Source organism: Lepidochelys kempii, chromosome 7 (genome assembly GCF_965140265.1).
Source record: "Lepidochelys kempii isolate rLepKem1 chromosome 7, rLepKem1.hap2, whole genome shotgun sequence".
Lineage (NCBI taxonomy): Eukaryota > Metazoa > Chordata > Testudines > Cheloniidae > Lepidochelys > Lepidochelys kempii.
The window spans coordinates 93345833-93359845 of NC_133262.1; the positions used below are offsets into that span (position 1 = coordinate 93345833).

General features: G+C 39.4%; 1 protein-coding gene across 5 annotated transcripts in view; it reads right to left on the bottom strand.

Annotated features, from left to right (window-relative positions):
* PLCE1 (phospholipase C epsilon 1) overlaps positions 1-14013 on the bottom strand; it is a 291084-nt gene that overhangs the window by 41330 nt on the left and 235741 nt on the right. For 3 of the 5 annotated variants that reach the window (XM_073353848.1, XM_073353847.1, XM_073353851.1), the window contains 10 exons: positions 10677-10799; positions 10442-10578; positions 9635-9873; positions 8682-8743; positions 8422-8587; positions 5269-5376; positions 4388-4504; positions 4144-4302; positions 2503-2632; positions 622-663 (listed from right to left, as the gene is read on the bottom strand). In XM_073353848.1, coding sequence (XP_073209949.1) covers positions 622-663; positions 2503-2632; positions 4144-4302; positions 4388-4504; positions 5269-5376; positions 8422-8587; positions 8682-8743; positions 9635-9873; positions 10442-10578; positions 10677-10799 — 1283 coding nt within the window. The remainder of the gene's footprint in view (positions 1-621; positions 664-2502; positions 2633-4143; positions 4303-4387; positions 4505-5268; positions 5377-8421; positions 8588-8681; positions 8744-9634; positions 9874-10441; positions 10579-10676; positions 10800-14013) is intronic. The other 2 variants (XM_073353850.1, XM_073353849.1) reach the window with 1 other exon arrangement.

The window sequence follows — 14013 nt, forward strand, 5'->3', positions numbered from 1 at the left end:
TTTTTGTTCAGTAGATATTAAACCAGAAAATCGTTTAATAATACGAGTTAAATATTTCCACATCCTCTTTGGCAAATCAAGAAACAAAGAAACACAGGCTTGCCACCGAAAGTATTTAAGAGGCGATATTCTTGAATATTCAAGAATTGCAGAAGTTTATCAGTTAATATAGTTTAGTCAGTAATCAGTAATTTTAAAAGGTATCTTCACATTTCAGACTTCGATTCTCATGCTGCCCCCACTTCACACTGCCTATATGTTTGAGGCATTCTTCCCCATTAAAGAGCATGCCTCATGTACATGCTAGAGACTTACCCTGATTGGCCCCCCAAATTAGAGTGATTTATAAGAATGGAAAAACTGTTACAACGGGGAGCATTTTTTGTTTATTTTGGCTCTTTATACAGCATGTGTGTGTAATTTTGGACCACAATATCTTTATGAATAACCAATGTTTTTTCAATGATACCTGACCAGTAAATAAGGCTTAATGAAACCATTTGAATGCATTTTCAATTAATACAAAGGAGGTACCATATATTTACACTACAGACTTTTAACAAGTTGGAGACACAGTGCTGAAATTCATGCAGTTAAAATGCTCAACCAAATGGCTTTTACCTTCCTGGCTGTTAGGAGCGGGAGAAGCATTAAGGACATCAACTACAGGAAAACAGAGTCAGAAAGGGGATAAGAGTAAAGGAAATTAAGAAATACAGCCAGAAAAAATGAAAATTAAGTGTCAATTTTAAAACTATGAGCATTATGCAAAACTACAGCATAAAACTGAAATCTTCTAAAGTTTTCAGATGATTATTATTTAGATTAGTTCTGCCAAATATTATAATAGTTAAAACAAACAAATAGTGTAACCATTATATTAAAGCAGTAAAGCATGCCACAGGTTACTTTTTGTACTGCACTGTGCACAGACTTTTCCAGTCTTCTCCTACTGGAGCATGTTTCAAGTACAACTTATAGTGGGCAACTTGCAATTTCTTTCTGGCCAATATGTAAGAAACATCTGCACTCGAACAGCATATTTTCATCTATGCCACCTGAAGATTCTTCTACACAGGGAGAATTTTTCAGGTAGACAATTAAGCAGTCTTTCCAGCTATCTTATGCTGCTGGAACAGCACAAAGCAGCTGGAGCAGGCACCAGAATCTGAGCCATTTTCATATTTATCTTAGGAAAATCAGAAGCAGTCATTAAGTCTCCTTATTAAATTTTATTTTGTTAATTTCATCATCACCAACAGAGAAACAATAAAATAAATTTCATTTGTGAAAGTTTTCGCTGTGCCACTTGAACACAAGTCTGGCACTAAAGGAAGTGCTGAGCTTTGTGCCTTTCATAAACTTGGTCACCTGTGTAAAGGCCAGGCACTATCTGGTCTTAGGTTTTAATAAATGAACTATTTTATTCTTTTGCCATGTCTCTGGGTGGTATGAATTTGGCTACCAGTTGTGATGTATCTTGACATAACACATTTTCTGACAGTTATCAATTATGAAACCAACATCACTTTTGAATGTCTTAGGCCAATTCATTCCTAGTGTAACTTCACTGACTTCAGGAAAATGTCCAGACATGTCCAGGCCCCAGACTACAAGTGTATATGCTGCGCTCATAGAAGGATGTTCTGCACCTGTTCTGAATACTGTCCCTGAAAAACTGTTTGAATGTTGGCAACATGATTGAACTCTTAGCACAAAAATTACTAGTTTAACTTATTCATGACAGCAATGGCATGCTTGCAAACACATCTACATTGTAACTATGAGATCTGACTTGAACAAGGGCCTCTGATGTGTCCCTGCCCCATGAGCAGTCCAGAAAGAATAGAGTCAAAATCTCCAAAATCTCCCACTGTTCTAGTGAGGGAGAAAACTTTGCCAGGCCTATACCCAGTGCAACGTAGGCCACCAGACACCCAGGTACATCTATGCTATCAGGACCTCTGGGGAGATGGAGCCAAGGGTCTGCCCACTCCCTACCCATTTGTGTAGGCCACAGGTTGTAGTGGCTCTGCAAAGCCTGCTTCCCTTCCTGTGTTGCGATCTATGAAGTGTATGGCAAGATGGTAAGACAATGCCTTATGCCTCCTTATACCACTGCACAACCCAGGCCACTCTTCAGCCCTTAGGGAAAAGGAATTAATATGAAAAATGCATGAACTCTGAGGTGTTAAAACCGTAAAAGAAAACAGGGTTTATATAAGATACAGTACTTTGTACTTCATTTATATACACTATTATTTTGATGTAATTTAGAATGAATATAAGTTATCATTCATTATAAGTGATACTAGATTATACACTAACAAATACATAAAATGTGGAACCACCTAATTGTCTCATGCAAATGTCTCAATACATCTTGTTTGATCTATTCTAACTGAAGCAAATTTAAACAGTTAAAGTCAGTCATAAGTATGGAGAAATTTTATGAACCAAGAATTCTCAAAGTACAGCATTGTAATAACTATACTTCTTTACCATCAGAGAGAGATTCATAGTCATAGTCATATTCATCCTCTTCATCCTCCTCCTCTTCATTATTAGTGGTGGGGTTACCAGCATTGCCACCATTACTGGCCTGGGCTTGCATGTATGCGAGTTGGTGAGCCTACAGCATTAAAATAATTTTTAAAGCACTCAAATATTAAAACAGCAAAAAAGTTCTATTTATAATATTCTTATTTATATGTATCTGTTCAGTGTCCTGTTTTTATAAGAGGAAAAATAGCTATTCTAAGGGCTTGTCCACATGGGAAAGTTATAGCAGTAAAAAGTGAAGAGTGAATTTAAACATATATAGTTACACAGGTATAAATCCCCATGTGCCCACTGTTAGTCCAATATAAGAGTACCCTTTTTCTGGTTTAGTTTATGGCACTTTGGAAGCTGTTTAGACAAAACAAAAAAATCCAAAAAACATACGGGGAGTTAGTGGTTTAACTATAGTAGTTTGACTGGTGAAACTTTCCTGTGTACAGAAACCCCAAAATTCCCCCCCATCTCCCAAAATAGTTTATTTACTGTTAAATGATTCCATAAATGGGTTTAAATCTCCTCCTGTAATCTCTGAAAATCCGTGTAACATTGGATTACAGGAGGAGATTTAAACTCCTGGATTACAGGAGTTGTCAATAAACTAGAATTTCAAGAAAGATCTGAATGTGAATCATACATAATTGTCCATCTTTTTGGATTATTTATTGGGCTTACATTTACCCAAAGTGAAAAGAGAGTCATTGTGGATCTACAGATAACATCACACTTTTGAAAAAGTCCAGTTCCCACTAAATAATGTATTTCACTACATGGGATGTTTGGCATCAATTCCAAGCCCTTGGTAACTGGAACAGTTATTGTACAGTCCCTGTGGAAAAAATGAAGGAAGGGCTGAGGCTGTATAGATTAAAATAAAAGGGACTGTAATGTAAAGGAAGCTTGCATTGTTGCATTGCATGGGACTCGATTTCCTTGTAAAGAGAAGACTTCAACCTCTGTAAGAGTATTTCATTCATTGCAAAACTTAAAAGATGGAGGAGATGTCACAAAAGGATATATACATAAATATTAAGAAATACTAAATATTTCAGGAAAATTTTCTACCTATCATATGGAAATACAGTTTAATAAAAATGGTAACATTCTGCCATAAAATAAAATCAATTGGTAGCAAGTGAAAAAAAATTTGTTTAACAAGAAAGTACCTGGCTTGAATATGGTAAAAATACAGCACAACTTTGCTAAATCCAAAAAGACAACAAAGTATTACAGAACAAAATGCACACACAAAAAAAACCTTGGGGTGGCCTCTCCCCCTTTCTGAGCAAACATTTATTACTGAAGTGTTTGGTAAGACTATATTACTTTTACCAAATATACTATGTTGTGTTTACCATGTATCATAATTAAAACTTAAAAACCACAAAAATAAACCAAGTATTTTTGTATTTATATTTTTATTTTATATATTTATATTATGTTGATATATAATCCACAGTGTGTTTCCCAGTGTGCATTAGACTGGTTCTTTTGTCCATGTTAAATTGGACAAACTTTAATGACTATTGCTTTTTTCCAAACCACAACTTAAATATCAGAATGTTTGTTAGGGAAATAATTTACCTTTTGTTTTAAAATATCCACTGGAGTTTGATGGGCTTTGAGTTTTTTGTTTTTCAGCAGCACTTTTCTTCTCAGTTGGTCCGGTGAAGGGAGCATTGGATCATCAGAGAAGTCACTCTCAAATAAAAACTTAGTTACCAGCTTATCTCCAAATACATTCTGAAATATTGAGAATACGTGAGATATCATGAAAAACAAAATCCCTGGACATGCTCTTTGAATGACATAATACACTATGACTAACCTTAAAAATTTCAGCCATCTTGCGTTGTTGAGGCAATGAACAGTGGTTCTCTATAGATATGATGATTGGCATATCAGATGTGAGAAAGGCACTGCGATCAATAGCTTCAACTACATCCTATAAGAATCAAAGTGTAAATTACAAGAGTTAGAATTCTCTAATTTGAAAAGCATAAAATATTTATAGTTGATTATTTCTGAGTATTGCTTCCATGATTCAAAATACAATATGACTTTATCATTGTCTGTTGCTAATCCAATTAGGGTTGTCTGCACTGCATCTAAGACTGTGCTTTCCAGCACGGGCAGACAGACACACGCTAGCTCTGCTTGAACCAACACACTGTAAAAATAGCAGTGTAGCTGAGGCTGCATGGGCCTCAGCTTGGCCCAGTCATCCAAGTATGTACCTGAGGGTCCAGACATGTTTGTACTCAGGTGGCTAACCCAAGCTTCTGCCCGTGCTACCCCGGCTACTCTTCTATTTGTAGTGTGCTAGCTTGAGCAATGCTAGCATGTGTCTGTCTACCCATGTTGGGAAGAACACTCGCTCCCATGTGCAGTGTAGACATATCCACATGCTGAGGCCTAGGCCCTAGGACCCTGTGAGGTGGGAGGGTCCCAGAGCCCAGGCTGTAGCCCAAACCTGAATGTCTGCACTGCAGTTAAACAGCCCCTTTAGCATGAGCCCCACAGGCCCACATCAGCTGGCACAGGCCAGCCACGGGTGTCTAATTGCAGTGTACACAAATCCATAGTGACTTGTTTTCTTCTAGAAGGATAATTGTTGCTTCATTAAACTGGTATCATCATACAAGTGAACAAGTTATTAAACTTCTTTCTTGATTAATTTCTGTTTTCTGCAAGAAATTGTCAATATACCTTAAAAGGGATCTTAGTAGTGAGGGTATGTCCATGATAAATGATAGGCATCCCATCATCACCATCCCAGCAGTCTAATTCCACACTCCTACAGCCTTGTAAGAGAACCTGTAACACAAACGAATAATAGATCCCATGTGAACAGCAACTGTACAAAAACAAAGAGAGAAAAGGGGTTGCAGTGCTAAATGGCAGCTGGGGGAAGTTGCTGCCCATGAAAGCTACTTTACTGCAGTGTGAAAGAAAACCATGGAAGCTACTATCCCAAACAGTTGGATCTCACACACACACAGAGAGCAGGAAAATGAAGCATATTAGAAAGCAAGAATTTAAAAGAAAGGTTCCCATTAGAAATAGAAAGAAATTTCAGAAGCTACCAGAATTGCTCCTGGAGGCAGAGAGAATGGGAATTTGGTTGGTGAGTGGGGTCAGCTGTCTCCCATGCGGTGCCTCGTGCCCCAGGTAGGATGCCAGGCATCTGGTTTTCAACCAGAATGCCCAGTCGAAAAGGGACCCTGGCGGCTCCGGTCAGCACTTTTGTCCTTAGTGAGCTGGCCGAGCCATGTGTCCAGGATTCATGGCAGATAGAGCAGACTCTGAGATCCACGAAATTCCAGTGCAGCGCTGGTGCGTCTTCTATTTAAGGGGCAGCCTGACAAAAGCACCTGCCGGAGCCCCCACAAACCACACCAGGCAGAGTTGCCCAGAGCCTGCACCCCAAACCTCCTCCTGCGCCCCAACCCCCTGCCACAGCTTGGAGCACCCTCCCACACCCAAACTCCCTCCTAGAGCCTGCACCCCACACCCCCTCCTGCACCTGAACTCACTCCTGGATTTGGCAACCCCATCCCACACTCCAAACCCCTTGGCCCCAGTCTGGAGCCCCCTCCTGCACCCCAAACCCCTCATCCCCAGCCCCACCCTAGAGCCCTCACCCCCTCCTGCACTCAATCCCTTGCCCCAGCCTGGTGAAAATGAGCAAGGGGGCAGGAGAGCAAGTGACAGAGGAGGGGGGCTGGAGTGAGGCCTCAGGGAAGAGTGGGGCAAGAGTGTTCGGTTTTCTGAAATTAGAAAGTTGGCAACCCTAGCCCAGGGTACCTCTGTGATGCTCTGCTAACAATTTCTCCCTCAAAAGTCTTCTTAAACAAACTCCAAATAGGGCTTTCTTGTTCATTCATCACCCTTCTAAAGGGGTTTGAGTTTATTCACATAAATAAATCTCCAAGATAAAACTCCAAGTCTGAAAACAGTGCATCAGTTTTACTCTTATCAGGTCACTCCCAGGCTTTTCCTGCCTGTAGTCTCAGGCTACAACTACACAGAAACCCAACCAAAAAACAAAACAGAACAAAAAACCACAGCAGCAAGTCTCAGAGCCCAGGTTAACTGACTCGGCCTTGTGTTATGGGGCTAAAAATAACAGTGTATATACTTGGGCTTGGACTGGAGCCTAGGGTCTGAAACCCTTCTCCCTCACTGTATTTCAGGTGACCAGGGCTCCAAGACTTACTGCTGTGGTTTTTCTTCTGCTGAGTAGAATCATAGAATATCAGGGTTGGAAGGGACCTCAGGAGGTCATCTAGTCCAACCCCCTGCTCAAAGCAGGACCAATCCCCAATTAAATTAGACATACCCTCAGTAGGGAAATCCCATGTCCCAGGTCTTTCTGCTGGAGCCTGCTCACTCACAGCAGACTCCAATTCACCCTATTACCAGGCCTTCCTGCCTATAGCTTTTCCTACTTTAGCAGGCCACCTCCAGGCCCTACTTTGCTGGAATCATAGGTCTCTGGCTTCCAAACCACCTGGTAACAAGGTCATCACTGCAGAAACCTGACTGCCTTCATTTCTTCCTACCATTCCCTGAGCTCCCCACTTTGCTGTAGCCATCTGCTGCCCTTAATAAGGAATCACCTGATTCAACCCAGGTTTGCTTCTAATCAGGATTGGCTAGCCCCAGACTCTCCAGCCCATAAGGGCAAGACACCCTGTCACAGCTGCCAAAACTGTCCCTTAAAGGGCCAGGAACTTACACTGGGAGAGAAATATTTACATCTTCCTGCCTGCAGAAACAAGTGGGTATCTACACAGATATTTTCTCCAGATGGAGAAGGGCCACTGCAAGATAGCCTTCTGGGCTACAACTTTTTATTGGAAATAAAGCTTTCTGGAATCTATCTATAACTTCAGGTAAAGTACATATATGATTAGGATGAAATTCACTTATCCTGCTCAAAGCCTTAGACAATGGAAGTACATTATGTCAGTGGAGGGGGCACCCTCACCCCACCCAGGGGAACAGGGCTGCAATAATGTTCCCATCTCATCTTATGGACCATTATTTTAGCCTATGGGCTGCTGAAAGAGTGCCTGCAGCTCTTTCACATCACTTGGGGTGTTACGGACAATGGATCCCTACCCTACCTCCTCCAACACTGCCATCCTGTGTGAGGCTGTCATAGAAACCTACTTCACAGCACCACTATGCAGCCACTTTACTCGTGGCTTTCTCACACACAGTCCACCTCCCCACCTCCAAACATACAAACAAAGGGCTGAAGTAGCACAGCCTGTCACACTTGAATGGATTTCTCTTTAACATGGTGAGTAATAAAAATCCCAGTCACAGGAAGTTTGATGTTTTCTGTAATATTTGTTGAATACACATATCAAAAATATAGTCCCAAAGCCCATAGAGAGAAATCAGTCTTTCCAGGTTTGTCACCAATTAGATACAGGGTCAGATAAATAGTGTAATATTCCTACAAGTATATTGTCGGGAGTGATGTTTTCATTAGAATTTTGTCTTTTCAGTACAATGTACAATATCTGAAGGGTGTTTCTGACATTTAAATGAACTAACATATTAGATCAGTCTTTCCTGTGGGAAAGTCTAATTTTAGTAAGTTAGGTCAAAATGACTAGTGTCTAAATGCTATGAATCTCAAACGAAACCCATTTTTTGCCTTAGTAAAAGCATTTGAACACAACTGTGCACACAGGCAGCTTTCCCACACATCATGTTTTCCTACATTTTACAAGCAGGGGCTCAGAACATTTGGGTTTTCAAAGCAAAAAGGCCATGTTTCTGTGACTTCTTAGTTAAACAAACAAGTTCATGCTGAAAACTATGCAGCGATCTAACTCTGTATACCTGGCTGTAAAGCTCTACTGATGATTCTCCTTTAAGCTGATGGCCTGTGAGGTATGTATTGTGTGAAGACTCAATGTAATAATATGACAGTGGTAGTTGTAACTCTTCAATATTCTCTTGTGACTCATCATTTTTTGAGGCAAAATTGTCTTTATCCATCAAAAACCTAAAGGTGCAGAAATAATAGTTTGTGACAAATATTTAGCAAAATGCGCACAAATAACATCACGTGTATGTTAACTTCATATGTGATTAATTACCTTGCAAATCCTTCAAATGACAGTAGCCCCTGCTGGCACATATTGACACTGGGTTCAAATTTCTGTAAGAAACAGTAAGAGAACAATATTATTTTGATCAAAAGAAATACGTATCACATGCTTTAGGTAAAAGGCTTTCATTCATTTTTTACAATGTAATTTGTACATCAAACTAATAAGCTGTATTTATGCAGTCTGAATATCATTCAGAAGTGTCTTCACTATATTGATAATAGTTATAGGAGTTAGCAAAGTCACTAAATATATAAAATTAATAATATTGCAGAGCTTACAAATGTAGAATGTTGATCTAGATTATTATTTAAAATCATGCATGTTCTTATTCTTATATATAATACTCAGTGCGATCATCTAAAAGGAAATAACTATTTGTATTTACTCACCAGTGTTCAACAACACATCAACTTGCACAAAATCATTCTGAAGTTCCCCTAGACATCCTGATTTTTTAACCTTGCTGTAAATGTATATTGCACATACTTGCCTAACATTTGAACTGTTCAAAATGTTTTGACAGTTTTGTTAAACCCTGTAGAGTACGGACTTAATTTTGGATTGCATTAGACAAAAATAAAAAGGAATAAAAATTTACATTATGGTAGCTAGTTATTCAATTTTTATAACACAATGGACACAAAACTCAACTCGGATCATTTTGTCCACATTCAATGGAGGTAAGACACATTATAGAAATGCAACATTGATCTCATGGAAAGGGACTATTGGGTACACTGTGTTTAGAGAAGTTTCATGCAAACTGAGGGAACAGAATTGGCAGTGGTTCCAAAGGAGGAAATCAAACCTTCATATAGGTGATACAGAAGGTACTGTTCTGGAGACTGCACAGAGAACACGTGCAGGGGGAAAAAATGGAGGAAACAAAAACCCCTACAAAATGAATAGATGCATTGCAAAATGTTTATATTACAGACCTGGATAATACTGAGGATTTCATCATAGGTGCAGTGTTCACCTTGGCAATTCACTAAGAAGTCATTGAGTTGCTGGATTCCCACTCCAAATATTCCCAGTGATGTGCTTTCTACTCCAGTACCATTAGTTACAATACTAGCAGCAGCAATGGCATCAGATATCTGTCTCTGGTTTTCTGATAGTTGCTGTCTACTATTAATGAACAAACCCAGATCTGATACATTCCTGGTCAATAAATCTAAAAGATAATAAATATGAACATAAATATTTGAGGAGTTTCATTTTATCACCTGGAGATAAATTAGGCGAGTACTATTCTATTATTCATACCACATGGAATTATTCAAAGGAATTAAAATTGTATTCACTGGAAAAAATCAATTTTCAATAATTATGGATCAAATCCTGAAATTCTTAGCCAAGAGTTAGTCAGGCAAGATTCCTATTTACATCAGTGGAACTCTTTCTTTATTGAGAGCTGAGTGAGTTCTTCAGGATTTGGCTCTCTCTCTCTCTCACACACACACACAGAGAGTAATGCACTTTTGGTAAATCTTATGTGAAATAAAACTTTCTGAATTTGTTAAACTTCTTAAAATTAGTTAAACCAGTTGTGTATGGATGGCATGTGATGAACTGTTATTATGGAGCTGTGGTAGTGACCCTTTAGTTAAGGTTGCAACTCACTGTCAATTGTAAGCCTGATTCTGCCCCCCACTTCAACAGGATTTTTTAACAATGCCAATAATTAAAATAGTTCAGTTCTCTAAAGTGTTATTTTCTTGCTGAAATTAAATTTAACAAACCTAAATCAGGTTGGAGTTCACTGGTGTTCTCATCAATTTTCAGATTAATATAAAGTGGAGTAGAATCAGAACCTGATCGATTGCAGGGTACAGCATAGACATCAAAGAGGTCTTTAAGATCCTTGCGGCTTCGAACACTAGGATACAGGAAGAATGTTAACTTTGTGCTTTTTTTCTTAAAATAGATTTTCACCAACTTTGATGTGATGAATGTGATTAATCAAATAGATTTTACCTGAAAGACTTGAAAAGCTCTACAAATTCAACAAAACTCATATTACTATCGGAAACCATGAAGTTCTGAAACCCCTTCAATCCTCCTTTGACTCGGCCATGCCAGCTACTGCTGCTCCAAGTACTGAAACAAAATGAGATTGCTGTTATTTTCTTATATTTAACTTCCACTGATTGTGAAATATTAGGCAGCATTGCCCTAGAGGTCTATTCTAAGCTTTCTTTCATATATTTATTATCAATATTTGAAAGAAGGAAACAAAAACAATACTTCTTAGTGGATAAAATCAGAGTTTGTATTTTGATTCTGTACTTCCAATGGAGAAATACACTCATTCCCTTAAAGACCACTGCAAACTTTGCCAAAGCAAATAAATAAATTCTATTGAAACCTTTCCATGCATGGAAGAATCTAATTTAAATAGGCACAAACCAACAAGTTTTCTTTTTTTTTCACTTAACAAAATAATCCTATTATTGCTATAGCATGAAACCTAAAAGAAATATGTCCTGCTGTTTATGAAGATCACAGGAAGTTTGCTTTTAGTATTTTATCAGCAAGACAATTAAAATGGGAAACATGCTGGAAATGTACAGAATTCCTTAAGGTATAATGCTAGCATAATAAATAAATGATTCTTTCTGGATTATATGCAGAAAATAAAGGTGTCACACATTTGGACATCTCCAACAACTGGGTGTATCGGTGAGGCAGGGAGGTGCTCAGTAGGGGGGACCCCTGCCTGCCGATTCCAGCAGGCGACACAGGCTGTAGCCCTCCCCTCTATTTCCCCAATCACATGGAATAGAGGAAACAGGGATGGAGCTAGTCCCCAGAAGCAGCCAGGGCTTCCCAAGGAACAGCCAGGAATATCAGAAGTGGCACACAGAAGTTAAGCCATGGCTACCCCACTTTTTCATTCAGGCTTGATCTCTTGTAAGGAAGAATTACCATTTGGGGCACCCTCCTCCTCAAATTTATTTAGCGTGTGCATAGTTGTCTAGCCAAGCAATGGTATCTTCAGTGGCATGATGCAGTTCTTCTAGGCCACCACTGAACCTAGTCAGCAGGTATTCATCGACAATGTGCGTTATCGTCTGTGTTGCGCCGCAGCTGCACAAAGGGCTGTCACAAAGGCCCCAGCGATACTGGTTAGCTGTGCAGATGTAACCCACACACTTCCTGGGTGTGGTTTTCTGTCCCATCTAATGGCACTGAGACCACTTAGAGAGAGAGATTAATGAGTTTGCTCTACAGCCTTAGCTAACAGGCAGTTTGGCTTTTAGCTCATGCAATAGAGGCTCATGCACTAAGCTCCAGAGCTCCCCGGTTCGATTCTGCCTGCCGACAACTGGGGGTCTGTGGGTGTTACACAGAGACCTTGCCCGATCTAGAACCTGTTCAACAGGGACCACTGGCGACGGGGCAGGTCAAAACCAGGCGGTCAAATTGTGGGGTTGGTGACGAGGGATTGGTTGGGGGTTATAACAGATATCCATTCCTCTCACCAGAGAGTTTCCGCCCTAATATCCTGGCATGGCAGATGAGACCATAATAGGCGACGTGACGGAAAACATGCAGCTGGTGGTTTAAAAAGGTCATTGTGCAGTGGCAGGCTTCAGTTGGCGCGTACTTTCTCCAGTAACTTGCCTGATATGAGGAGGAGCAATATTGCTCAGAACTGGAAGCCATGAGAGTGGAGTCAGACACAGAGTGCCAGAGATGATACTCATGGTGGCATATAACTGTGTATCCACCAGTTTGGTGTGTGACGATCGACTCCAAAAAGGTGCTCAGTACTACCCCACTGAATATGAGGTGGCAAGAGCTGACATCCACGAAGTTGGAGCACAAGCACCCCATGATGAACCTGCCAGTTTGCTAAGAAGATTGTTGCGCGTCTTAACTTTAGCTGCTGTCTTCTTCTGGTGGGTACGGTAACTCAGTGTGTGGTCTAAGGTCACACCTAGATAGACTGGTTCTACTTCATGCTTCACCTTCTGACCATTCAGATAAACATTCAGTCTCGGGTTGTGCTGGCGTGATGAAGATGGAACAAACTGGAGACTGTTTTTATGATGCTTGGCTGCAGGCGCCAAGTCTTACAGTAGTCAGCTAACTTTATTGTGTCCCGATTTAAGTGCATCAAGCTCGTGAAATATCCAGGCCTGGGTACCACGGCAGAACAAGGTATCACAGGCTTCCCTCCTTCACCCACACGGATTAAGGGAAGGGAAAGCAGAGTAGAATCTCTTGAGTGTGAATTGAGGAATGATCACAATATTAAAAATAAGTGGTTGCTTAGGTGTAAGTGATGGTGACTTGATTACATTTTATGTCCAAACAGAATCAAAACCAATAATATATATAATATACCTGGAGATTTAAAAAGGCCAATTTCACAAGTTGAAAACAATTATGAACCAAATCAGCTGTGAGAAAGAATGTAAACAGAAAAATGTGAATAACAATTGAGAACTGTTTAAGAACATGTTACTAGATGCCTAAAACCCAGAGTCTAACAATTGATAAAGAAGGCTACATTGGTTAAAAACAACCTGGCTCAGAGGGGATTTGAAAACAGCTATACAATAATAATAAACCCCAATATATAACAAATGGAAAAAAGGTGAAGTTGCTAGCACTTAATACAAATTAGAAGTTAGGTGTTGAAGAAAATTGATAAAAGAAGCAAAAGGACATAAGGAAACATCTATGGTCAAAAGTGTTAAAAAAGGCAGAGGTGTTCTATAAATATTTCTCTTCTGTATTTGTGAAAAATTTACATGATGTATTGATATCACATAAAGATGATGAAATGCTTTCCATTCCAACTCAAGAGGATGTTGAACAGCAGCTACTAAAGTTAGATATTTTTTACTTAGCTGCTCCAGATAACTTAAATCCAAGACTTTTTAAAGAGCTGGCCAAGACGTTCTCTGAACTGTAACTGATGATTTTCAATAAGTCTTGGAACACTGGGGAAGTTCCAGAGGATTGGAAGAAAATTACTATTGTTCCAATATTTTAAAAGAGTAAACAGGATTACCTGGATAAATATAGGCCTGTCACCTTGACATCAATTCTGGGCAAAATTATGGAATGGCTGATATTGGTCTTGATGAATAAAAATTAAAAGAGGGTAATAAAATTAATGCCAATCAACATGCGCTATGGAAAATATAGGTTCTCAAACTAACTAGATATTTCTTTTTGATGAGATTACAAGTTTGTAGTTGTAGTTTGTGTTGTAGTATAAATAATAATATTAACTTGAACTAGATAACTTCTGGGCTTTTATAAACCTAGAAAAAGCATACAATAAAGTGGATAGAAG